Here is a 25031-nt window from a genome sequence, read left to right on the forward strand (position 1 = left end):
AGCCATCTACAACATGAAAAGTTCAGTCTAGGAAGGAGAAGATGTGCTGGAGGCTGGATGCGAGGCCCGATGGTTGTGCTGAGGAGCCCTGCTTTTGGCCATAATCCAGTGGGGTCAAAACTCTCTGGAGTGACATGTTTGTAAACTGGTCAAAGCTGATCTGTTCCCACCTCTCGACTTTTAAAAGGAAGGAAAAGGTGGGTTAAATAATAATCATCATCATCTCACAGAAGACTTACAATGTGAGTTTTTTTACAAATCGAAACAAAACCAGCTGAATCATGAAATGAATGTCACTGCAAAGCTGGTTCAGGAAGAAAGTGGAAAACGATATTTAAGTTTCACACATTCGGTTGCCTGAATCAGATCCCCAACGATCTCTCTTCCCGCCAGCTGAATCCCTAACGGTGTAAACGTATACACAACTCCAGAGGTTTCAAACACTGGCTAGGTTGTGATACGAAACTCAGTATACTGTTATTGCAATTCCAAACAACCGCCGGCCGCGAGCTATAGGAAACAGCTGCGAGGGAGAGCTAAGTTTGTCCCTTCCCTTTTGCCGTACCGTAAGAGGCGGTGCTTCTCCCCCTCGCCTTCCTATTGGCCGAGGAGTTCAGTGGCGCGGGTTTTGCTGCCGCGCGCGCCGAGCGAAGGCAGTTGCGCGTCTGAGGGGAATCGAGCAGTCCGGCCGCGGCCATGTTCTGCGAGAAAGCGACCGAGCTCATCCGGGAGCTCCACCGCGCCAGCGACGGGCAGCTTCCTTCCTTCAATGTGAGCCATTGGCGGCGCGGCCTCCCTTCCCTTCCCCCTCCTCCGAAGGGCCGCCCAGCCGCCCTGAGGGGACTTTCGTGAGAGAAGCGGACGGGGATCCTTCGGAACTCCCTGCTTCTTGATACCTAGCCTTCCCTGAATTCCTACTTAATAATAATAATTTTATTAATTTTACCCCGCCCATCTGACTGGGTTTCACTGATACTCAGGAATGGCGCTGTGGCTTTTACCCTGCTTTAGCATTCTAACTTTTTGTATGTTTTAATGTATTTCCCCCCGATTTTATTTTATTGACCAAGCGGTGTATAAATTTTATGAAACAAACAAAACAAATGATTGGATGGCTGGGATTGCTCCACAAGGCTATTCCTTCATGAAGATGGCTGTTAAAAGCAAAGAGGATGGCGAACTGGATTGGCGTTAATGCCATAAAGCCCACCTTGATAGAGGGTTTGATGGTGAGTGGGAAGAGGTAGCAGACTAAACTCTTGATAGCCATTTCTCTGATGATTTGAGTGAGTGGATCTGGGAGTACCTGACTGCCTAATAAAATAACGTTCTACAGTATAAAAGCCTTCCCATTAATTATCTGGTTGGCTAGTCAGCCTGAGACTGAAATCCTATGCATGTTCACTTGGGAATAAGCTTGCTGGAATTTACTTAGTGAGCATTTCCCCACAAACTTTACAAATATATGGAGAGGAAAGTTGGACTGAAAATCTAAATGACTACTGCGCCTGAAAATCAGCACTGAGGTACATCACGGTTGACTTGGATGAACATCTGACCAATAAATGTTCACTGATGCCCCTGGAGAGAGAAAGAGTGGTCTAAGCTATGTTGATAGTACACATCTTTTCTTTAGCTTCTGTAGAAAATGCCCTGCAACCTACACATGACCATAACAGCTGAGTATTTTCTATGAGGCTTGTAATCATGCTGAACCACTCACTTGTACAAATATTTAGTCATTGTCTTATCTAGCAGCTCAAAAGGAAAAGAAGCAAAGGGAAAACTTCAGAATATTGATAGAAACAAATTCTGGATAGTGGACAGAGAGGAATAGAACTAGAATAGAAATATGTATGCATATTTGAGTGTAGAGTTGGCACATGTTTTCTATTTTACAATGTTTTAAATAAATATTCCAACTGGTGATATGCTGGCTAAAGCTGTCGGTTGAGTTGCATATAAATATTTCTGTGGTAATGGTTGATGGCTACTTCAATTTTTATAGGGAAAAAGGCGTGCATTTTATTTATTGCGGTTTTTTGTTTGAATTAGGCAGACTAATCATGTCAAATTATTAATGAAATTGGTACTTTCCATGTTGCAGGAGGATGGAATCAGACAAGTACTTGAGGAGATGAAAGCATTATATGAACATAACCAAACTGATGTGTAAGTAAGGTTCTTTCAGGGAAAACAGACCCAAAAAAACTCTGCTAAAAGAATTAAAAAATAAGTTGCAGAAGTGAGAAATAAAATACTTTTTAATATTATGGAAACAACTTTATAACTACCATGAGTTTTCCACGTAACTTGGTGGCTGTCAACAGACTTGGACTTGGTTTAGCAGGCAGCCTTGTTCTCTACTCCCACATCCTCTGGTGCATGCAAAAAATGCTGTGGAAGAGTGGAAGGAATTGGTCTCTCACTTTGGTGGCAGCATAGTCTAGTGTATAGTGTGATGGACTATGGTGAAGATGACCGTGAAGATCAGACACCAAGATGATTAAAAAATTTAGACGAGTGGGGAAAAATTATAGAGTATCTTAAAGACCACTATAGATATCGAAAAACACTATCACGATTGTCATAACACTTATAATGTAATATCACTTAAGTTTAAAAAGGGGATACAAAATGAATTTGAAAAATGTAATTAGATGCAGTAGAATGATCAGAAAAAACTGGAAACCAGGGGAGGGTGGGGGGAAGTCTGGGGATTTAAGTAATCTCAGATGTAAAAAACTGAAAATGATTTAAATGTATAAGAATATTGTTAAACGAAAATAAAATATTTTATATAAAAAAGATGATTACAGCCTGCTGTACCATTACCTGAGATCCATCTTCCTCACTTACTTTGCAATGGGCTTTAGAGAGAGGCAGGAATTGTAACATCACATTTTGACTGCTTCTGCCTTCCCTAAGCCACAAGTTGAGGTGAGATAACACTCAAATCCTTTCTTTGCCAGCCATTGGAGGAAGCAACATGGCTTCTTGAAAGCCTGTTGTGAAGTAATAAAAAGGCCCCATTCCCCAAGACCATTGTGTGTGCCCAAGGACTTGGCTTGAGTCTTATTTAACTTTATACTGGAGCTTAGAGCTAGACCAACCCTGTCATTCTCTGCACCACAAAGTTCTCTCTTTCCAAATACAGTACTTTGCAGATCACAGAGAAACTGAAAGGGAAAGGATTTACATACCGTATTTTTCGCCCTATAGGGCGCACTTTTTCCCCTCCAAAAATGAAGGGGAAATGTGTGTGCGTCCTATGGGGCGAATGCAGGCTTTTGCTGAAGCCTCGAGAGCGAGAGGGGTTGGTGCGCACCGACCCCTCTCGCTCTCCAAGCTTCAGGAAGCTATCCGCTAGCCGTGGGAGACGCAGCTCTCCCACAGCTAGCGGAGAGCTTTCCTGCACCCAGAAGCTTGGGGCGCGCTGAACTCAGCACACCCCAAGCTTTGGGCTTCACACAGCCCTCCGCTAGCCGCGGATAGCAGCCTGTTCTGGGGTCGGGGGAAGCTCAGGCTTCCCGCGCCCCAGCCCCGCACCTGGGGGGGGGGGGAATAAGAATTTTTTTCTTTATTTCCCCCCCCAAAAAACTAGGTGCATCCTATGGGCCGGTGCATCCTATGGGGCGAAAAATACGGTACTTACTTTATTAAATTTGTATACCATCCATCCAAAGATCACAGAGCAGTTCACAACATAAAAACACAAAATGAGAACATAAAATACACAATAAAAGATAAACTAACCAATAAGCACCTTCGCACAAACACATTTAAAAGGCCATAGAATGTTAAGCAGTCAAAGGCCTGGTTATAGAGAAATGTTTTCGCCTGGCAGCTAGATACAGTGGTGCCCCGCAAGATGAATGCCTCGCAAGATGGAAAACCCGCTAGACGAAAGGGTTTTCCGTTTTGGAGGTGCTTCGCAGGACGAATTTCTCTATGGGCTTGCTTCGCAAGACGAACATGTCTTGCGATTCCTGGGGTTGTTTTTTTTGCTCCCCACCCCCTTTTTCTAAGGCACTAAGCTGCTAATAGCCTTTTAGCAGCTAATCCCTTAAGCCTTTAATAGCCGCTAATAGCTAGTCCGCTAATCCGCTAATGGGCTTGCTTCGGAAGACGAAAAAACCGCTAGACAAAGAGACTCACGGAACGGATTCTTTTCGTCTTGCGAAGCACCACTGTATATGTAATGAAAATGCCAGATGAGCCTCCCTGAGCAGAGCATTCCACAAACAAGGAGACACTGCAGAAAAGGTCCATTATCGTGTTGCCACACTCTGGACCTCTCATGGAGGAGGCACATAAAGAACGGGCTCAGATGGTGATTACAGGGTGCTGGTTGGTTCATATGGGGAGGGGCAATCCTTGAAGTATTTTTACAATGCATTTACTTATTGACATTCTCATTCATAATTGTTATTTATGTGTTTTAATTATTGATGTTTATTTGATTTGTTGTGAGCTGCTTTTTGGAGAAGAGCAGCGTGCACAGAGTAAAAGAACTAATAATGCAGTCGTTGCATGATGGGCTAGGTTTACACACTAATTAAAGTGGGCCCCCTAACCACAATGTGTACTTTTATTTTTCTTGCTTTCAAAGTGTATGTAATATAGCTTGTCCTTCTATTATCAGAAATGAAGCTAAATCAGGACACAGTGAGCTGATTCCAACAATCAAGTTTCGCCACTGCTCTCTGCTGAGAAATCGCCGATGTATTGTTGCATACCTGTAAGTTTCTTGCAGTCATCTGTGACTAGGGAAATGAGATAAAAAGCATTTCAGAAACTGTTCCCAATTCCAAGATTTTATTCCTTCACTTCTGGAACTGGTAGATTTCAGAGGGATTTCCCAAGGTCACTGGATTTGCATGTTTGGGCTTATCCATATAACCTCGCAAATCATTACCTGTGATTGATACTCCTGTGATTTGTAGGAGCAGTTTGAATAGCCTCAGGCCAGGAGCTGGTAAACATGGCACTATAATCCCAAATCAGGGACTGTTAAGATTCTCCATACATTGAACTGAGCTGTGTAACACCAGAGCAAAAATCTTCATTTTTTCATAATTAGTTAAGGAGTTAGTTATCAGTTTAAAATAAAAGTCTGATTAAGAACACTTCATTATTCATTAAGGGATTAAATGATGTCTATTTCTGATTATGAATACTTTTGTTATGCTACCATGTTTGTTTTCTCAGGTATGACCGCTTACTTCGCATCCGGGCGCTTAGGTGGGAATATGGTAGCGTGCTGCCAAACGCTGTCCGATTTCACATGTCGACTGATGAAGTAAGCCAATTTGTTATATGTCTAGGTTGAAAGGACAATGATTGTACTCGAAATAAAGGAAAGTATACAGAGTATATTATTAATAAATGTTGAGTAATAGGGACGCGGGTGGCGCTGTGGGTAAAAGCCTCAGCTCCTAGGGCTTGCTGATCGAAAGGTCGGCAGTTCGAATCCCCGCGGCGGGGTGCGCTCCCGTTGTTCGGTCCCAGCGCCCGCCAACCTAGCAGTTCAAAAGCACTCCCGGGTGCAAGTAGATAAATAGGGACCGCTTACTAGCGGGAAGGTAAACGGCGTTTCCGTGTGCGGCTCTGGCTCGCCAGAGTGGCCACGCTGGCCACGTGACCCGGAAGTGTCTCCAGACAGCGCTGGCCCCCGGCCTCTTGAGTGAGATGGGCGCACAACCCTAGAGTCTGTCAAGACTGGCCTGTACGGGCAGGGGTACCTTTACCTTTACCTTTAACTTAGCCATGTAGGCACACTTAAATAGACACTTGTCGCGATTTAATGTAAGCTGCAGCACAGTGGCAGGACGCATGCTTTGCATGTAGAAAGTGTCAGGTTCAGCCCCCAACTTTGCCAAATAAACTAATCTGATATCAGGGCTGGGAAAGATCTGCCCGAGAGCTTGGAGAGCCCACTCCCAGTCACATATTAACTGTGGACTGCTTACTTGCTAATTCATAACTCTTCTGTTGCACATTGACAAAAAAGGAGTACAGTCATACCTTGGTTTTCGAACTGCTTAGTTCTCGAATGTTTTGGCTCCTGAACACTGCAAACCCGGAAGTGAGTGTTCCGGTTTGCAAACTATTTTTGGAAGCCAAACATCTGACGGGGCTTCCGCAGCTTCCAGTTGGCTGCAGCCAATCAGAAGCCGCACTTTGGTTTCCGAATATTTTGGAAGTTGAACAGATTTGAACTATATGCTCTATAGAGGAGGCTAGATAGAAGTAAGCAGTTCCAAAACTTGCACATTACTCCCCTCATATCCCCATGTCTTTTGTTTTAAATCTTTAGGTAATTTCTTGCTTGACAGTTTTGAAAATAGTATTTCAGGATTAATTAAGCCAACTTTTTTTATAATTCCAGGTGGTGTGGTTCAACCAGTATAAAAAGTCTTTGGCTACCTATATGAGATCTTTAGGAGGAGGAGACGGGCTGGACCTCACACAGGACATTCAGCCCCCCAAAAGTTTGTACATTGAAGTAAGTGAAATTTAGAACTATGGAAGGCTTATTGTATTTGGATGTCATTGGCAGTGTAGTCATATGTAGGTACTAAGGAGTCAGTTCCTTGTTTCAAACTGGAAACAGTTTGTTGCAGGCAGAGGAATCAGAGTTGTAAGGGGCCCTGAGAATCATCTAGTCCAACCCCACAAAGCAGGAATATGCAGCAGTCCCATATAGTGTTCGAACCTGCAACCTTGGTGTTATCAGCACCTTTTCACAGAATTGTTGCAGTTTATTATCACAGATAATAACTATTGTTTAACAGGGTAATAAAAAGCTAAATGAAACTTACTGATGTGATCGTATATAGGAAGTATGAATCCTTTTGTCTACATATGCTTTGTTGTTTAGTCGTTTAATCCGACTCTTCGTGACCCCATGGACCAGAGCACACCAGGCACTCCTGTCTTCCACTGCCTCCCGCAGCTTGGTCAAATTCATGTTCGTAGCTTCAAGAACACTGTCCAGCCATCTCGTCCTCTGTCATCCCCTTCTCCTTGTGCCCTCAATCTTTCCCAACATCAGGGTCGTTCCCAGGGAATCTTCTCTTCTCATGAGGTGGCCAAAGTATTGGAGCCTCAGCTTCACGACCTGTCCTTCCAGTGAGCACTCAGGGCTGATTTCCTTAAGAATGGAGAGGTCTGATCTTCTTGCAGTCCATGGGACTCTCAGGAGTCTCCTCCAGCACCATAATTCAAAAGCATCAATTCTTCTGCGATCAGCCTTCTTTATGGTCCAGCTCTCACTTCCATACATCACTACTGGGAAAACCATAGCTTTAACTATACGGACCTTTGTCAGCAAGGTGATGTCTCTGCTTTTTAAGATGCTGTCTAGGTTTGCTACATATAGCTAGTTTTCCTTAACAGATTTCTCTGACAGTACTTTAATTTGATGATTATTTATTTCTTTTTACAGGTTCGGTGTTTGATAGATTATGGAGAATTTGAGATTGATGATGGCACAACAATTCTGTTGAAGAAGAACAGCCAGGTATTTATGATGAGACAGCAAACGGAGAAGAACTCAATTTGGGTTCCCTGTTGTTTAAGGAGCTAGATAGAAGTGGTTCTCCTCTGCTTCTGGCACAGGAAGTTGCCCTAGGTACAGTTAACCTAGTACTTCAACTGGAGATCCCAGAGATTGAACCAGAGCCAACTCCAGGTTTACATGGGCCCTTGAGATTATTTTATTGTCCTGCCCCTCTGTCCTATAAAAGTCCACAGGCTGATGGATGAGGGAAATCTCACACACAGCAAGAAAATTGGGAGGAGGATGCAGCAGTGCTGATGAAGAAACAAGTGGTATGGCTAGGAAGGAAGGAGCAAGGAGATGGTGCAGCTGTCTGTTTGGGACCTTCTGTATGCAAAGTGTGTGCTATGGTTCCTCCACACTCTCATTATGCTTACCATTGTCAGCTTTCATGTCATTCTACTCATTTTCATGAAGGAAAACGCTGGAGCCATTTTAGTACTTTCTAGCTGGAAAGATTCAAAAGCATTTCATTATGTTGGTTTATTTAAGACATTTATCTACTGCTTAATCATTCATATTTCTAAACAGTGTTAATAACAGCAATGCACAGAACATGGGATTTATAGTAGCTATGGCTAAAATAGCAGGGGTTATTCTATTATTGGACCTCATTTGAAAACAGGCAGTACAGGTAGAGGCAGGAGTTACTACCTTAACTACACCATAAATAAGACCAGCTTTAGCTTTATAAAGGGGACGATGAGAGATTGCAAATGTTTGCCTCAGCTTTGGAAATTGTTTGCTTCCCCACAGCATTTTTTACCACGCTGGAAGTGCGAGCAGTTAATCAGGCAAGGAATTTTGGAACACGTCCTTTCTTAACTTGCTGTTCGCAAGACTGATTTAAGTACCTATAAACATTTTAGCAGATTTTAAATGGGGTAAGTATAGAAACATAACACAGTGTCTTGTGTTTTTTGGGGGGGAAATGCAGAGACTTAGTTACTGTTGTGGGAACTGCATGGATACTTAGTGAAGAGGACAAAGAAGAAGATACGATCAACAATTTTAAAATATCTCTATCCCAAAACAAGTGGAATTTCTTTTAAGTTCATAGCTTCAAGTGTTGCCTTCACTTCTGGACACATTTTGAAGTATCATGTTTTTATTCGCTACCCTTTTTGTATGAACCGACATCGTTTTACTGTAAATGTCACGCTTAGAAGCAACATGTGTACTATTAAGTGTGCATTGTTAAAAGACCTCTGAAACGATGTAACGATAAAGTTACTCAAGGAGTGATACAGATTCAGTTGCAGTTTAATTGCTGCTAATACTTGTGTTTTCTCTCTAAGCTTTTATGCTATAGTACTCATTGAGCAGGGCCTTGAAGTAGATGAACTACAAGGCTCCTTCCAACTCACAGAACAGAGGTGGGCTAAGTTTTATTTGGCCTGAGGCCTTGACCAGCATTCAAGTGGCTGCAGGCCAGCAGTGGGCGTGACCATTCCATATGCACACAGATACCCACTTTCTACAACTGATTTGTGCAAATTGGCTGGGTGGAGAGACTTATCACCCCCTCTCCACTCATCAAAACATCTATCTGATGATTAGGAAGGAGGTGATTTGCACCCCGCTCTAGCTACCACCCACCTCAATTCTGTGTCCATTATAAATAAATAAATGGCTCCATTGTCAAGCTGTTTCTTGTAAGATGTTCAATAAAAATGTTTGCCGCTTGCACCTTAAGCCTGTTAGCTCTAGTCCTGTCCACTGGAGTAGCAGAGAACATATCTTCTGTGTGTCAACTGTCATCCTTTCTCTTCTCTAGTTAAACATACCCAATTCCTTCAGTCTTTCCTCATTGAACTTGCTTTCCATACTACTGGCAATCTGTACTGCCTTATCCACTGTACCCTTCCAGTTTGTGCAGTGTCCAGAACTGCACAAAGGGACTCCAGATGAGGTCTGCATAGTGCTGAATAAATTGTAGTACGTTGAATTGTTAGATGTAAAATTATATCATTTTGCCTTAATTACCAGATTGTACTTTATTAAATATTTCCTGATATTTGATCAAGAATTTTATCTCCAATTTCATATGCCACAAAACTTCCAGAAGTTATGACATTTTACCTGCTTTGAGGTTGTTTGTAATGAGTCACTCTCGTTACTATCAAACTCAAGAGTAAGCCGTTCTTGAGCTTGTGCATAACATACTTGGTCACAGGACCACTGGTTGGGGGAGACTACAGGGAGCCACAGACTTTGGCTGTCCTCCTGGGCAGAAGATACAGAAGCATGATTAGCACCAACAGGGTAAAGAACAGCTTCTACCTGTAGGCTGTTAGGCTGCTGAATGAAAAGATAACAACAGGGTAACTGACTTTCGGGTTTGGTGGGTGGGTGTCAGTAAACGAGGGGAATTAAGACTAAGAGAGCTGAGTGTGGGGTGCTCGTGTAATCTCACTGTATACAAGTTGTACAAGTGACAATAAAGCATTTTATTCAAAAGATTTCTGCATTGCAGGGGGTTGAACTAGATCAGGCATCCCCAACCTGTGGCCCTCCAGATGTTTTGGCCTACAACTCCCAGGATCCCTAGGTAACAGGACCAGTGGTCAGGGATGATGGGAATTGTAGTCCAAAACATCTGTAAGGCCGAAGGTTGGGGATGCCTGAACTAGATGATCCCAGTGGTTCCTTCCAACTCTACAAATCTGATACATGGTGTCTCTGTCCATAAGCAAACAAAAAAAAACACCAAAACAATTGCTCTCTTACTTTAAACTAAATGAGATTTCATCTGCCAAATAGGATGGTACTTTAAAAAGTCTATTTTCTGCATTTGCCTTAGTTATTTTAGGACAGGCTCTTACCCATGTTGTTCCTTTCATTTAGTTGGGTTCCAGCTTGACCTATGTTTGCTGCTCTCTCCCGACATATCTACCCCAGCCATTTGCACACAGAAAATCTAGTGACTTCACAAGCAGTATAAATATCATTTAATTAAAAAAGTCATGTCAAATTTTACCAAAAAGGAACATAACAGCAGTTTTTTTCCTGTTTACATCTAATATACACTGATTTAAAGGAGTACATATTATACTTGTAGAAAACTGTACATATATATATACACAAATACAAGCCAGTGTACAGACCAGAGTGGGGGTGAGGCACAGGGAGGTAAGAATATTGCAATCACAATAATATTCAGTCCTGAGACAGAATGAGAGCCAAAGAGACTTCTGTGAAAATGATCAGAAGGCACTAAAAGCTTTACCTTCCCCATTGCAAAAAAAAAATAAATGAGATGGGGTAGTTTATTGCTACTGATTAGTAGAGCTGCATCTCCCTCTTCAAACTTATCCCTGAGAGTATGTTTCTCATGCTGCTTATGCTGCTTTCTGTGATGGTTTTCCCACATGAAAGAGATGAGGGATCCTTTGAATATCATGTCCTTTTTGAGTCTCATGAGAAGTAAATAATACTCATTTGGCCAAGGTCAGAAATGTATACAGTGAAGTAGACCACTGCATGGAGTATTGCTTCTACCGCAGATTGTCATTTTTGCTTTAATGCCAACAACTGAAAAGCAGATTTCATTGAGATGCCAGAGTTATTTCTCTAACTAATTTGTTCAAGGATGAGATTTTCTCTTCCAGTATTAAATTTCTGTTGTCTGTGTTCTTCTGTCTCTGTTCTGTAACCTGCAGAGTTTTCATCAGCTGTGCATTTTCCACATACAGGTCTTTCAGTAATAGATTCGACTTGGCATTTTTTTCAAACTGGAAAATAAAATGAATAGCATTCCATTAATCAGTGTTTGGTGATGATACACAACTCAAAAACATGCTGCTTACTGTTTTGCTATAAAAGCAGTTATTTCACTCATGAATATTAACTAGGAAATAAGCAAGTGATATGGTCCACTGGTTTTAAGTTTTAGCAACAGGTTTAAAGCAGGGCTAACCTATGATGCAGGGACGCGGGTGGCGCTGTGGGTAAAAGCTTCAGCGCCTAGGGCTTGCCGATTGAAAGGTCGGCGGTTCGAATCCCCGCAGCGGGGTGCGCTCCCGTCGTTCAGTCCCTGCGCCTGCCAACCTAGCAGTTCGAAAGCACTCCCGGGTGCAAGTAGATAAATAGGGACCGCTTACTAGCGGGAAGGTAAACGGCGTTTCCGTGTGCGGCTCTGGCTCGCCAGAGCAGCGATGTCACGCTGGCCACGTGACCCGGAAGTGTCTCTGGACAGCGCTGGCCCCCGGCCTCTTGAGTGAGATGGGCGCACAACCCTAGAGTCTGTCAAGACTGGCCCGTATGGGCAGGGGTACCTTTACCTTTAACCTATGATGCTCTATGATATTTGACTACAACTCCCAGCCAGCGTGACCATGGATTATGGGAGTTGTAGTTCAAAAGCATGGAGAGGAGGGCCACAAGTTAGCTGCCCCTGCTTTGAACAATTGTTTTTATATCAAGACCTTCGGAGGTAACCACCATTTTCCCCCATTCCCAGAATGTAGCCCATCTTAAACAGAAAATATGAACCAGTGCAAACACAGGGACAATCATGTCTTTAATTAAAATGGTGATTCTTAAAACATTCTTGTTTAGGCAAGAATACCCAGATGCTTAGAAAGTTGTGGTAATTTTAATGTTTTGGTGTTTTAACTTTTGTACACTTAGGTATGGTAATTTTTTCTTGATTTGACTTTTCTGAAAACCACTTTGAGAGTGTTCTTTTTCTATCAAATTAAGTGGAATACAAGTTTTATGAAATAAATTCATCATCATCAAACATTGATCCATAATTGTAATCTATTTGGAAGTAACAATATGACTAGTTTAGAATAATCCCTTTTCATCCATCTTCCCTCTGTTAAAAAAATAACAATTTATGTCAGCACATTTTCCATTCTCTTTGTGTTTTGACCGTGAAATAATTAGTCAATATACAGACTGTCCAGGATAATAGCTTTGCTATAAATCCAAACTGGAAAAGTTTAGAACCACCACAGATCCAGTTCTAGCTTGAAGATGTGCTCTAAGAATGGCTACAGATAGTCTGTTCTAGTATTGTGTCCTACCAAACCAGCCCGGGAAAGGGGGTAGCTGTTCTTTTGTCTTTCCATATATTGTAGCCCGAAGTGCACTGAGTGATGGGGCCACAGCTTATACCAAGAGTGGAGAATCCTGGATTTTGCCACATGGAGCTTTTATGTGTTGCCTACAAGCCAAGCAGCTTGCTGTTCACACAGTATGCAGAACACTTACAAATGACTGGAGAGGACCAGAAACAGTACAAACCATGAAACAGGGTCACTCAAATACAATATATATGAAAATCATTCCGTGCCAAATACATTGACATAATTCGGGACACATCTTGGTGGTGCCCTGGCTATTCTTGGCCAGCTTATGTCGTTTTCCAGACAAACTATATATTTTTACATTTAATAAAAGAATGCCGTAAACAGATCATGGGCCCATAGACCACCTAATCCCCATTCCACTGACCTGCTCCTTGAGTTCAGCCACCTTTTCCTGAAGCATTGTTTGCACGTTCTTCAAATTCATCTCCAGTTCTCCCACCTTTTCCTCCATTAATCTATGCAAGTTCTCATGCTCTTCCTGCAAAATAAAGGGACCAAGTCATAGCCGTGATATTACAACAGTTATGGGAAGTAACTACCCTTGGGAAATCAATTCACTTCAAACAAGTCCCAATGCTGCATCTGAAATAACAATTTATTATCTCGGAATTTCTCTTCTTGTAACTTAAAATTCACTGGTTCAGGTCCTACCCTGTAGAGCAGGAGAAAACAAGCTCGCTCCATCTACCATGTAATATTTCCTTTAGATATCTGAAGATGGCTACCGTTATCTCCTCTCAGTCTCCTCTTTTCCAGGCTAAACATCCCCAACTCCCTCAACTATTCCTCATAAGGCTTGGTTCCAGACCATTTATTATCATCCTGATTGCAACTGTTCTAGATTGTCCATAATCTTATATCATGGCATCCACATAGTACTTCAGATGTGGTCTGACCAAGGCAGAATAGAGCTCATTCTCGAACACAATCCACAAATTATCCCAGATGTATATCGGTGCTCTATGTGCTGTCTGCAGCCAAGCCTTTACATAATACAGGTACAGTGGTATCTCGGGTTAAGCACTTGATTCGTTCCGGAGGTCCGTTCTTAACCTGAAACTGTTCTTAACCTGAAGCACCACTTTAGCTAATGGGGCTTCCCGCTGCTGCCGCGCCGCCGGAGCACGATTTCTGTTCTCATCCTGAAGCAAAGTTCTTAACCTGAGGTACTATTTCTGGGTTAGCAGAGTCTGTAACCTGAAGCGTATGTAACCCGAGGTACCACTGTATTTTATTCAGAGTTAAGAGTCCACTTTTCACTAGGATATAACTTTCCCAGCACAGTATTTTACATGCAGCGTTGCCTCAGATACTTAACTGCATGTGGTGCTCCTGCACCAATAACAAAAGGAGGCTTGTATAATTTATACAAGTCACAGAATTTTGCTTCATGTGCTGGATCTATTGTACTGTTTTATTTAAACAGGCATATTAAGTAAGGGTTCCTTCCCCCCGAGCCCCCGGATTTTCACCATTAATTTTAACCGATCTTATCTCTGTTGGATGATTTTTCTAACTTTATTCTACAACGCTTAGAGACTATGGCATTAAATGGTGTATAAATAGTTGAAATAATTACATAACAAAAAATGGAGACTAGGCGAGAGTTGCTGTTTGAAAGTGCCTGTTTCAGGTAGGAAGAGGCTGTGGAAAAACCACACATGTACACATACTGCGTTTCCGCCTCGGGAGCCTTTATTTTTGTATGAGACACAACTCGAGCACCATTCTTCCCTACCTGATATGTGGCCGCCTGCCATCTCATCTGCTTCGCCTGGGAGTCCAGCTCTCCTTGCAGCTGCCTGACCACATTCTGTTCTTCTGCCAATCTCTTTTCTAGCTCTGCAAGGCAGGCCTTAGGTACGGAATTGCCTGCCTGGCCCTTTAACTCTTCTAGCTCCTGGGAATGCCGAAACTTGGCCAGGCTCAAGCTCGTGTTGGCTTCTAGTAGCTGCAATGCAAGAGAAAATTAAAAACATCATTAAAAGTTGAAATGCTGAAGACCAGGAACAGAGAACTTTCTTGGACTGAGCACTGGGGGAAACTATCAGAGGCTGCATTCTAATAGTGGGTAGGGACAAACCCCACCACAAAGCTATTTCCCATAGAAGCAGGCATATATTTAAATCTAAAGCTTTGTCCTCCATTTTATTCATACTCTGGCTTTTTAAAAACAAAAAAGTAAACACCTCTCCAACACCGTTCATCTGTCCCGGCTGTGCAAAAGGCAAAAAGAACTTAATCCCAGATGAATGCAAATAAGGCAGATGCACTGCTAAACTGAAATAAAGCCTCAAACATCAAAATGCAATTGCTTCCTGCAAAAATGCATGCACGTAGTTGCAATATGCAGGGGTTACCATATTTTTCACTCTATAGGACGCACCGGACCATAGGAGGGGGAGAACAGGGGGGGGGGAATTCTCCCCCTCTCTGCTCAGCGCCCCTTCAGCGAAGCGGCAGGAGAAACGGAGCCCCTTCCATTTCTCCTCCCGCTTCGCTGAAGGGGCGCTGCGCAGAGAGGGAAAACTGTGCAGAGCCTCTCCAGCGAAGCGAAGCCTGGAGAGCAAGAGGGATTGGTGTGCACTGACCCCTCTCGCTCTCCAGGCTTCAGGTGGCTATCCGCAAGCCTTCGGAGCGCGGTGGGAACTCCTGCTGCGCTCCAAAGGCTTGCGGCTAGCTGCCTGAAGCCCCCAGAGCGCAGCGGGAGTTCCCTGCGCTCCGGGGGCTTCAGGCGGCTTCAGCGAAAGCAATGCGATGCCTCCGGAGCGCAGGGGGAGCTCTCCTGCCCTTCGGAGGCTTCGCGTTGCTATTGCTGAAGCCAAGGAGCCTGCATTCGCACCATAGGATGCACACACATTTCCCCTTCATTTTTGGAGGGGGAAAAGTGCGTCCTATAGAGCGAAAAATACGGTACTTTTTGCCTATTTGCAAGGAACGTAAGCCTGAGACATCAAATTGGGCGGGGGACATCCAGCTGCTGGAAGCGCCTCCACTGTGGGTCCCATCACCACTGGTAAGATTCCTGCCCTTGAAATAACCCCCGAAATCCCCCCCCACATTCTGCCATCAGCCAATGGGGAGCAGGAGAACATTTTAGCCCAGCTGCAGAATGAGCCAGACATTTAACAGAATAGATTAGCTGAGGAGTTTCCCCTTTGCACTTGAGCAGATTGCGACAAGGGCAGCTGCCGGTGGCCACCCAGAATGTCCTTGTGTTGGCAGAGCATAAAACTTTCCCTGATCCACAAGGTTAGATCCTGTACCATTGGTATTCTTCTATGGAGTTTTTAGCTTCGTTCTATTGTTTCGGCAGTTCTTTGTTTTGCACCATGTATACCACTCAGAAATTAAAAAAATATTAAGAGGTTTACCAATACAGTGGTGCCTCGCAAGACGAAAAGAATCCGTTCCGCGAGTCTCTTCGTCTAGCGGTTTTTTCGTCTTGCGAAGCAACCCTATTAGCGGATTAGCGCTATTAGCGGTTTAGCGGCTACTAGTGGCTATTAAAGGCTTAAGGGATTAGCGGATTAGCTGCTAAAAGGCTATTAGCAGCTTAGTGCCTTAGAAAAAGGGGGTGGGGAGCGGGGAAAAAATCGCAAGAATCGCAAGCCCATAGAGAAATTCGTCCTGCAAAGCACCTCCAAAACGGAAAACCCTTTCGTCTAGCGGGTTTTCCGTCTTGCGAGGCATTCGTCTTGCGGGGCACCACTGTAATTTTAAATAAAAAAATCGCCTCTGCTTTGATCTCCATGCAGCAGACCCTGCAGAGCAAGAAGCTTAAAATTGTGCATTTTGCACAACAAATCCCTTTCCCCTCCCAACTTAATAGCTGATGGCTGGGCCCCAGTAGCTCACAGAGAACTGAAATACTCCACAGTCCATTTAAAGGTTATTTCTCGTCAGATCAATTAAAAATAAAGTAGTGGTACTAATCCACTACTAATTCTCTTGGAGAATCTAGAAGCCAGTATTTATTTATTTTTTGCAATGCATATCCAAACTCAGGCAAAACAGGCGAACTCCAGTAGAAAGTGCCTTGGTCCTTGTTGGTTTTGCAGAGTAAGAAGTACACAACCAGTGCCATCTCATCTTCATCTAGCTCTGTTTTTCTTTAACGTTGCAAAACAGCAACACTGCTATCCTGCTACAACAGTGCTACCCTCCCCTCAAATCTATGACATTGGGACTAGATCTTCTCTTAGGTTTAATGTTTGGACACATTTCTTTGACCAGGTGTAAAGGCTCTAGTCCTGCTCCTCTGTCCAACCAGGGGCATGCACTTCACCGCTGTTTCAGCCGTGCCTAGGCCCTCATTTGTAACAGGCAGTGATGCTCCCAGTGAGTCAAAGGCAGGCCATATTCAGCTGCACCAGCCTACCCGATCCTGGCATTCTTCCACCTCTTCTCTCAGCTGTGCTTTTGTTAGCCGTAGCATCTGACACTCCTGTGTCGAACGTTCCAGTTCAGCCTCCAGCTCCTGAGACTGGCTGGCCTGTTCAAGGAGAGAATGGCAAGGAAGGATGAGGACAGCAACAATGTGGAATCTAATAATAATAATAATAATAATAATAATAATAATAAAAAATGCTTATTTATATCCCGCCCTCCCCAGCCAAAGCCGGGCTCAGAGCGGCTAACAACAATAAAAGTAACACAGCATTCTAAAATCAATTCATTCTAAAATCAATTCAAAATCAAAATAATTGCAACCATTGGCCTAGCATTCTTTGAGGATTACCAAAGGAGGGGGTCAGACTGTGCCTTGGCCAAAGGCCTGGTGGAACAGCTCTGTCTTGCAGGCCCTGCGGAAAGATGTCAAATCCCACAGGGCCCAAGTCTATTGTGACAGAGCGTTCTACCAGATTGGGGCCACAGCCGAAAAGCCTTGGCTCTGTTTGAGGCCAGCCTATCCTCCCTGTGGCCCGGGACCTCCAAGATGTTTTTGTTTGAAGACCGTAAGGTCCTCTGTGGGACACAGCATACTCAAGACACAAATCCTCTTGGTGCACGCCTGCTTTCTTGTGTGTGTGTTTCAGGGAATATAAGGGCTTTGGAAGAGTTTTTGAGCATCCCTAGGTTTTTCCTTCTGTGAAAGGGGTATTTCGAGGTACCTGTGACGATTTGTTAGATTCCCAGGTGTGTCCTTGGGCCCGAAAAGGTTAGGGCTGCTTGATTTCGTATTTATCCATGCAAACCCAAACCTTATGTGTGATCATTGTAGTCTTCCTCTAATATGCCTAGAATGACGCTCTTTCTAAATTCCATTGCATTAATAAATTCACTTGGCAAACAAGTCAACCCAATTACACTCCGATATTCACAGACTTGCTCTTTGGGGCTGTTTGTGGACAGCCCATTTCTCCCTTTTATTACTCCCAGAAAATAATTGCCACTAGCCATGGGCTAGCAGTACACAGCCAAGAGATCATAAGTGTGCTCAGATAGTTTATAATTTAAACAAAGTAGTATGGAAGAATTTTCATTGTTAAGGCTCCTTTTGAAAGTAGTCCTCTTCCCCCGTTCAGCACTTCTATTTTTTATTTTATATAACAGAATGTGCATACTGTTTGATTGTAAATAAAACCTCTAAGCAGTTTATACAAGGAATACAAAATACAAACTTTAGTTTTAGTTCTAGTAGAGCAGGGGTAGGCAACCTAAGGCCTGTGGGCCAGATGAGGCCCAGTTGCCTTCTAAATCTGGCCTGCGGACGGTCTGGGAATCAGCATGTTTTTACATGAGTGGAATGTGTCCTTTTATTTAAAATGCATCTCTGGGTTATTTGTGGGGCATAGCAATTCATTAATTTCTCCCCCCAAAAAATATAGTCCAGCCCCCCACATGGTCTGAGGGATGGTGGACTGGCCCACAGCTGAAAAAGGTTGCTGACCCCTGTAGTAGAGGAATGAAGTAAATGCAAGGTGCTGCATAATTTTCACCCGCCTTCTCCCAGAAGGCAACATATTTTAAACTATTTCCTTTGCCTAAACACAGCAACTTAATGAGCATCACAGCAACCCGAGCTTTCCATCAATGTAGTAAAAAGCAGCGCATCCCTGTATCCATGGTCCACGTGTCAGGCCTTAGAAATTTCCACCAGAATATTGCATGGCTGGCTCAACATTATAGGTCGGTTTGTGCAGTGGGACATGGCAGCCTAGAACCTATGTGCCCCCTTCCTCCCTGTTCCAATCAGCCTTACCTTTTCCCTCCAGGCCCTCAGCTGCTGCTCCAGCAGGGCCTTCTCTCCCTGCCATGCCAACCGCTCCTGAAGATGCTCCTTTGTCAATTCAGCAGAGGCCTCTTGAAATTGCCTGGCAACCGCAGCTTCGTGGTCCCTTTGGCTCTCCAGCTCGACAAGCCTCCGATTCAGTAAATTGACGGTATTCCGGCTGACATTGTTATCACTGCTCAGTTCAGTGAGTTCATGGCTCAGCTGATCTATCCTGGTGTTTAGCTGGAAGATTTCCACCTCGTAGTGCTTATTCTAAAGAGGCATTTCAGACATTCAGAGCTGCGGCATTCATCCCACCCAGGGGAAAACATCTTAACATCTTATCTTATCAGGGGGTGTCTCATACTGCTTGCCCGCAAAGAATGGGTGCAGGGGTCTTCTCCCCGTTTTTTGGAGCAGTATCACACCTAGTGTATATTTCTTAACGAGGGTGGAGGAAGTTAAGAAATGCCTTTTCTCGGGATGAAAGGGCTGGTTTGTTTGATGCTTGAATTACTGGAGCTATGGCAAGCAGAGCAAAAGGGGGCACTGCCAGAGCAACCCATGACTGACTCCAACGTTACACGTGCATTGTTAAAGGCACATGTACTAGAAAGATTCAAAAGGTTGCAAAAGAACTCAACCCCTACTGAATTAGCATTTGCAAGATGGGACAGTGTATTGTTTTGGCACTTGGAAATCCAAACCTTGGGCAAAATTGGTGTCCATCAGCCTAACCTTGCATGGATGAAGGATTGTAAAGCATTTAAACATTGGAAAGAGGATACAGAAATTTAAGCTCTTGTGTCTCCAGATGGGGTTGAAACCCTGTTCTCTGCCTGAAACCCCGAAGAGCTAGCTGCCAGTCAGTGTAGACAATACTGAGCTACACACACAGCCTTTACCAAAGGTGTCATGGGCTTTGAAGACACTCAAACTCAGGACGCAAGGGAGAAATGTGCAAAGAGGAAGGCATGCTTGGCAAATCCACATTGTGATCAACTCCCGCCTGGAAACCTATGTCGCCACTGTGGAAGAACGTGTGGGTCCAGAATTGGCCTCCACAGTTACTTATGGACTCATTGCTAAAATCATGTTTATGGAAGACAATCTTACTCGGCTATGAGTGATTGCCGAAGAAGAAGAAGACATAGACTAATAGTCTGACTTGGTATAAGGTTGTGCTTTTTATAACTGGTAGCAGCTTTCCAGGGTTTTAGGAAGAGATTCCCCCATCCTTCACCTGGTAGTAGATCATTTTATCAAAATCCCAGAACTGGGTCTTATGTAAAAGCATATCTAATTGTACTTTTCTCCCTCCCTCCCTCCCTCCCTCCCTCCCTCCCTCCCCCCCCCTCTCTATATAATTTACCAGTTGATTTAACTCTTCTATTCCACGCATCACCTTCTCTTTTTCCACCATCAATTCGTCAATATGTTTTCTGAAGAAGGAAGGGGAAACAATTTAAATTGTACAACCATCTAAACATATTCTGCATAGATTCTGAAGCGGGAGCAGGAAACACGCTGCCACAATCACAGCTGATGTTTCACTATTGTCTGCAACGTCAGTGCAAGTGGCTTGCAAAGAAAAAGGGGAAACACAGCTTCAGAAAATGAGTTAGGTTGGTCCTCAACTCTCAAGCATCTTGAAAATGTTTTTTTTAAAAGAATATTAATAGTAGGTCTTCTAAAAGCAAAGCTGTTCTTCATGGCAGCTGGATCTAGCCCTCTTATTTTTAGTCCTCCCACCATGTCTATGTACAGATTTAAGGTGGCAGTCTGGAAATTCTTGTATGTGTATTCATACAACGCTATAACTGAGCATCCCGTCAGGTACACTGGAGCACACACTTCATTGCACTGATGCAGCCACATTCTGAGGGCTCGCTGTGCGCGGCTAGACCCTCTCGCCAAGATTTCTGTTTAAAATTACACAATCCTTTTATTCAACAAGTTGCCTCTTGGGAAGACGTATGGTTTCACATTTACAGTTCCTCTGCAAGCTTCCCAAAGAACCGCACCCCCCCCTTTCTTTAACCTGTGCTTTCTGTTTGCTTCACCAACATCCTCCACTTCTTGCTGAAATCTTCCAAGTTTATTTTTTAGGATGAGGTTGTCTTCTGAAACTCTGTGGAGCTCAATTCTGCATCACGGGAGAGAGAAAAAGTGTTGAAGGACCGGAGTTAGTTTGGGGATGTTAAACAAATCAGGCAACTGGATTAGCCATACTCAGCTAAGCGCCATCAAAATAAATATGTCTGAGAACAGGCAGTGGAACTGGACAATCCCCTAAAAGAGAAGCTTTTTTTAAAAAATCTTATTATATGCAATGCTTTTAAAAGTAGCTGCTTCCAAATGTGCTGTTTATACCCACTTACATCACAGAAATCAAAGAGAACCCTTGATGGATGGATGTTATTCATATTATTCCATTACACCACTTGCTGAGTAAGGGTCAAACTACATCTGGTGTTAAAGGTAAAAGGTAAAGGACCCCTGGATGGTTAAGTCCAGTCAAAGACGACGATGGGGTTGCGGCATTCATCTTGCTTCCAGGCCGAGGGAGCCAGCGTTTGTCCACAGGCAGCTTTCCAGTTCATGTGGCCAGCATGACTAAATCGCTTCTGGCGCAACGGAACACCGTGACGGAAACCAGAGCGCACGGCAATGCCATTTACCTTCCTGCTCTCCTTATTTACTCACATTGGTATGCTTTCAAACTGCTAGGTTGACAGGAGCTAGGACAGGGCAACAGGAGTTTACCCTGTTGCGGGGATTCGAACCACCGACCTTCTGATTGGCAAGCCCAAGAGGCTCAGTGGTTTAGACCACAGCACCACCCATGTTAAATGTTAAGTGTTAAATGTGTGCCAGCACTACACCTTCACTTCTTTTATTCTTTGAATGGCAGCTGTTGGGTGGGTGGGGTTAACCCTTTCTCTGTGTGCTATGGACTTGCCAAACATCCCTCCTCAAACTACTGGCTCCCGGGTTTTGCTACTTACTTATCCTGTTCACAGGCAGTCTATGACTTCTTTGTTCTATGAGACAAAACTAGAGCTCTGTGCTATGGCACGGGACACACAAATTTGATTTCAAGTCACTGTGAGAAAAGTAGTTGTGACCCAGAGATCTAAAGTGCCCCATAAAGGAAAACAGGCATGTTTCGTGTAGTTGCATCTATTAAGAATCCCTTGCAGAAGAAAATGCATCTACGCACACCAACACATGAGAACTGAAAGGCTACATACACATCACACATTTAAAGCACACACACCTCAAATCCTGCAAACCGTTGTTTGTTAAGGGTGTCACAAATCATAGCGCTATGGGGGGTGCTTTAAATATATGGTGCGCATACAGTCAGAGTCTGAATTAATGCACACTATGGAACAGAATTTCTGTGGGAAGATAGATCATCTCTGCTATAAAACGTAGCATGTGAACAAGCCCAAAAGTAATAAGCAAGCATGCAATGATTAGTCAGATCATTTTAAAAAGATGAGTGCATTTTTATAGAAGAACCATACATTTCATAGAGCAGTAGCTGTGAAACAGCATATTAGCAATAATTCTTTAGCAGGCACATGGAGAGCCATTCCAAAGACAGTGTGCCAGCCAGATAGCTGCTACATGGCAAAAAATGTCACAATTCCCCAAAAGTGAGAAGGGAATTGGACCAGGTACCATACAACCATATTGGTGAGAAAGGCTTTTGCCTAAATTACCAAGGGTTCAACCATAACACAATGTAGCAGAATATGAGACTACCATTTATATTGCCAAGTGCCCAAGTTTCAAAACAGTAATGTCACCAGACCTCATGAAGTGTGTCTCAGCCTCATGCTTCATCTTCATGTCTTCTTCCAGTCTGTCCCTTTCCTGGGCCAGTCTCTGTCCCAAAATGGAAATCTCTTTGGCATAGTACTGCTCCATTTCTGACCTCTCCTTCTCAAAGCTCCTCTCGAGTTCTTGGGCGGGAGCTAGTTTCTGAAGCTGGTCTTTCAAGCCATCTATCACCTCCTGGCATTTGGCATTCAGCTCTTCCAAATCGCTCTTCTGTTCCTCCAGTTCGCTGATCTCAATCTTAAAACCTTGTTCAACATCCTTCCTTTCCTTCTCAAAGTTCCTTTTCATCAGCTCAATTTCTCTTTCGTAGTAATTGACCTAGCACAGTAAAACCAAACCAAACTTTTGTTACGCATTCTTTTAGGTAGCATGGTTAATACATGCACAAACCGGTCGAGAGTCCTTACTTCACGTTGAACAACTTGGTCCTTGAAGTGAGGCATTGCAAGAGCTAGAAGCCTATGCATTTCAAGAGGGTAGGATTTTTATACAGAATGAGGGCATTTAACAGCAGGAAATTTTGTGTAAAGATTTCTTACTCCATACAGACTTACTCCATTCATACAGAACTAACTTATCATCCACAGTTGAACCAAGCCCAGCCTTTTCTACAAACAGCCACAATAAGCCATCCCAAATTCAGAGATTTATTGAAGAATGGGAAAAATTCTCAGAATATATGCATAATTTAAGTGAAAAACAAATAACGCTTGTAACGTTCAGAGAAGCTTTGTAAAAATGAAAGTTAAAATTATGGATTGAAAGCAGATTTAATTTAAGAAGTAGATATGAATTAAGAAATGTGTGGAAAATTGAGAAGGGAAGGAGTACCAGCCAAGTTGAGGGAAGTAAAAAAATGAGAGAATGGTTTTATAAATTGTTTGAATTGTATTAATTTGTCTTATTTGTAAACTGAATAAAAAGTATATTTTTTAAAAAAAATAAGCCATCCCAAATTCTCCTAATTTACATTGGTGATGAGATACTTAATTTACAAAAGCAATGGAGAAAAGCGCCACAAAAAACCCCAAAACATTTCATTATCATAAATAAGTTTACATCTATAAAAAAAAAAAACTTAAAATGAAGAAGAAGAAGAAGAAGAGTTTGGATTTGATATCCCGCCTTTCACTCCCCTTCAGGAGTCTCAAAGCGGCTAACAATCTCCTTTTCCCTTCCTCCCCCACAACAAACACTCTGTGAGGTGAGTGGGGCTGAGAGACTTCAAAGAAGTGTGACTGGCCCAAGGTCACCCAGCAGCTGCATGTGGAGGAGCGGAGACGCGAACCCGGTTCCCCAGATTACGTGACTACCGCTCTTAACCACTACACCACACTGGCTCCAAAATGCTGATTTATTTTAAATTTAACAACAAAAGCTACATCATTTGGTCAACATACTCAAATGTATCCTGCTGAGCAAGTAACCCATGACTGCATTCAGAAATATATTGAGAGTCTACTGATTCTGATGACGATTTTAAACCTGAATTGGCGTTTAAACACCTGCCTGTGTCTTCCTCCTCGACTCACCTTGGTTTCCAGCTGTATTTTCAGGTCTTGATGCTGTTCCTTCAGTTCTTCAACCAGAAGCTCCATTTCTATGCTTACTGAATAGGGACCGGATTCAATGAAAACGACACCTATAAATAAAATTATTCTTGAAAGAAAGGAAAAGAACAGGCCCGAGAATGCAGAATCGTGGAGGATAAAACTACTACTACAGGAGGGCCATGCCTCTATGAATGGATGAAGCGTGTTTCTCAGTTGCTGGAAAGCGCAGGAAGAGAGAATGCTACTGAACTCAGGTCCTGTTTGCAAACTGCCAATAGGCATGTGGTTGGTCACTGTGAGAAGAGGATACTGAGCTAGATGGGCCAATGGCCTGATCCAGCAGGATCTTCCTTAGAACACTGAGGAAACAAACTGCCAAACTGAGGAAACAAACTGCCAAGATAGATCATGTATCTGGGGTGTGGTCTGGTTGCTTTTCATCCACCAATACAGTGGTAACTCGGGTTAGTTAAGCACTTAATTCATTCTGGAGGTCCATTCTTAACCTGAAACTGTTCTTAACCTGAAGCACCACTTTAGCTAATGGGGCCTCCTGCTGCCACTGCGCCGCCGGAGCACGATTTCTGTTCTCATCCTGAAGCAAAGTTCTTAATCTGAAGCACTATTTCTGGGTTAGCGGAGTCTGTAACCTGAAGCGTATTTAACCTGAGGTACCACTGTACAGTATTACATAGGGAGCATGGGAAGGGGAACGAGAGCACAATGGTTCGAAGCTGTATGCTCTA

At 43.3% G+C, this 25031-nt stretch overlaps 2 protein-coding genes across 5 annotated transcripts in view; one reads left to right on the forward strand and one right to left on the reverse strand.

Moving 5' to 3' along the window:
* Window positions 1-61: 61 nt before the first annotated feature.
* GINS1 (GINS complex subunit 1) lies at window positions 62-8485 on the forward strand. Of its 2 annotated transcripts, none has more exons than XM_083432894.1 (7): window positions 62-197; window positions 2108-2172; window positions 4646-4741; window positions 5212-5302; window positions 6392-6508; window positions 7451-7525; window positions 8321-8485. In XM_083432894.1, the coding sequence occupies exons 1-7, from the start codon at window positions 135-137 to the stop codon at window positions 8387-8389; spliced, it is 576 nt and encodes a 191-aa protein (XP_083289020.1). In that variant the 5' UTR covers window positions 62-134; the 3' UTR covers window positions 8390-8485. The 2 variants fall into 2 exon arrangements, with proteins under 2 accessions (XP_083289020.1, XP_083289019.1); XM_083432893.1 differs by lacking the exon at window positions 62-197 and adding an exon at window positions 583-771.
* Window positions 8486-10500: 2015 nt separating this feature from the next.
* The window catches only part of NINL (ninein like), a 51877-nt gene continuing 37346 nt past the window's right edge, over window positions 10501-25031 (reverse strand). For all 3 annotated transcript variants that reach the window (XM_083432874.1, XM_083432876.1, XM_083432875.1), the window contains exons 16-24: window positions 24265-24374; window positions 22704-23050; window positions 20922-21026; window positions 20253-20322; window positions 18869-19153; window positions 17045-17158; window positions 14402-14614; window positions 13028-13141; window positions 10501-11298 (exon numbers count right to left, since the gene is read on the reverse strand). In XM_083432874.1, coding sequence (XP_083289000.1) covers window positions 11113-11298; window positions 13028-13141; window positions 14402-14614; window positions 17045-17158; window positions 18869-19153; window positions 20253-20322; window positions 20922-21026; window positions 22704-23050; window positions 24265-24374 — 1544 coding nt within the window. In that variant the 3' untranslated portion in view covers window positions 10501-11112. The remainder of the gene's footprint in view (window positions 11299-13027; window positions 13142-14401; window positions 14615-17044; window positions 17159-18868; window positions 19154-20252; window positions 20323-20921; window positions 21027-22703; window positions 23051-24264; window positions 24375-25031) is intronic.

The sequence above is a fragment of the Podarcis tiliguerta genome (assembly GCF_965153285.1).
Source record: "Podarcis tiliguerta genome assembly, chromosome: 3".
Lineage (NCBI taxonomy): Eukaryota > Metazoa > Chordata > Lepidosauria > Squamata > Lacertidae > Podarcis > Podarcis tiliguerta.

Bases quoted from the DNA above. Each gene is read 5' to 3' on its own strand.
- GINS1 (XM_083432893.1), top strand. From the start codon at position 697: ATGTTCTGCGAGAAAGCGACCGAGCTCATCCGGGAGCTCCACCGCGCC. The intron at 4,742-5,211 runs GTAAGTTTCTTG...TTGTTTTCTCAG, and splicing joins CGATGTATTGTTGCATACCT to GTATGACCGCTTACTTCGCA. The intron at 7,526-8,320 runs GTATTTATGATG...GCTTCCCCACAG, and splicing joins TGTTGAAGAAGAACAGCCAG to CATTTTTTACCACGCTGGAA.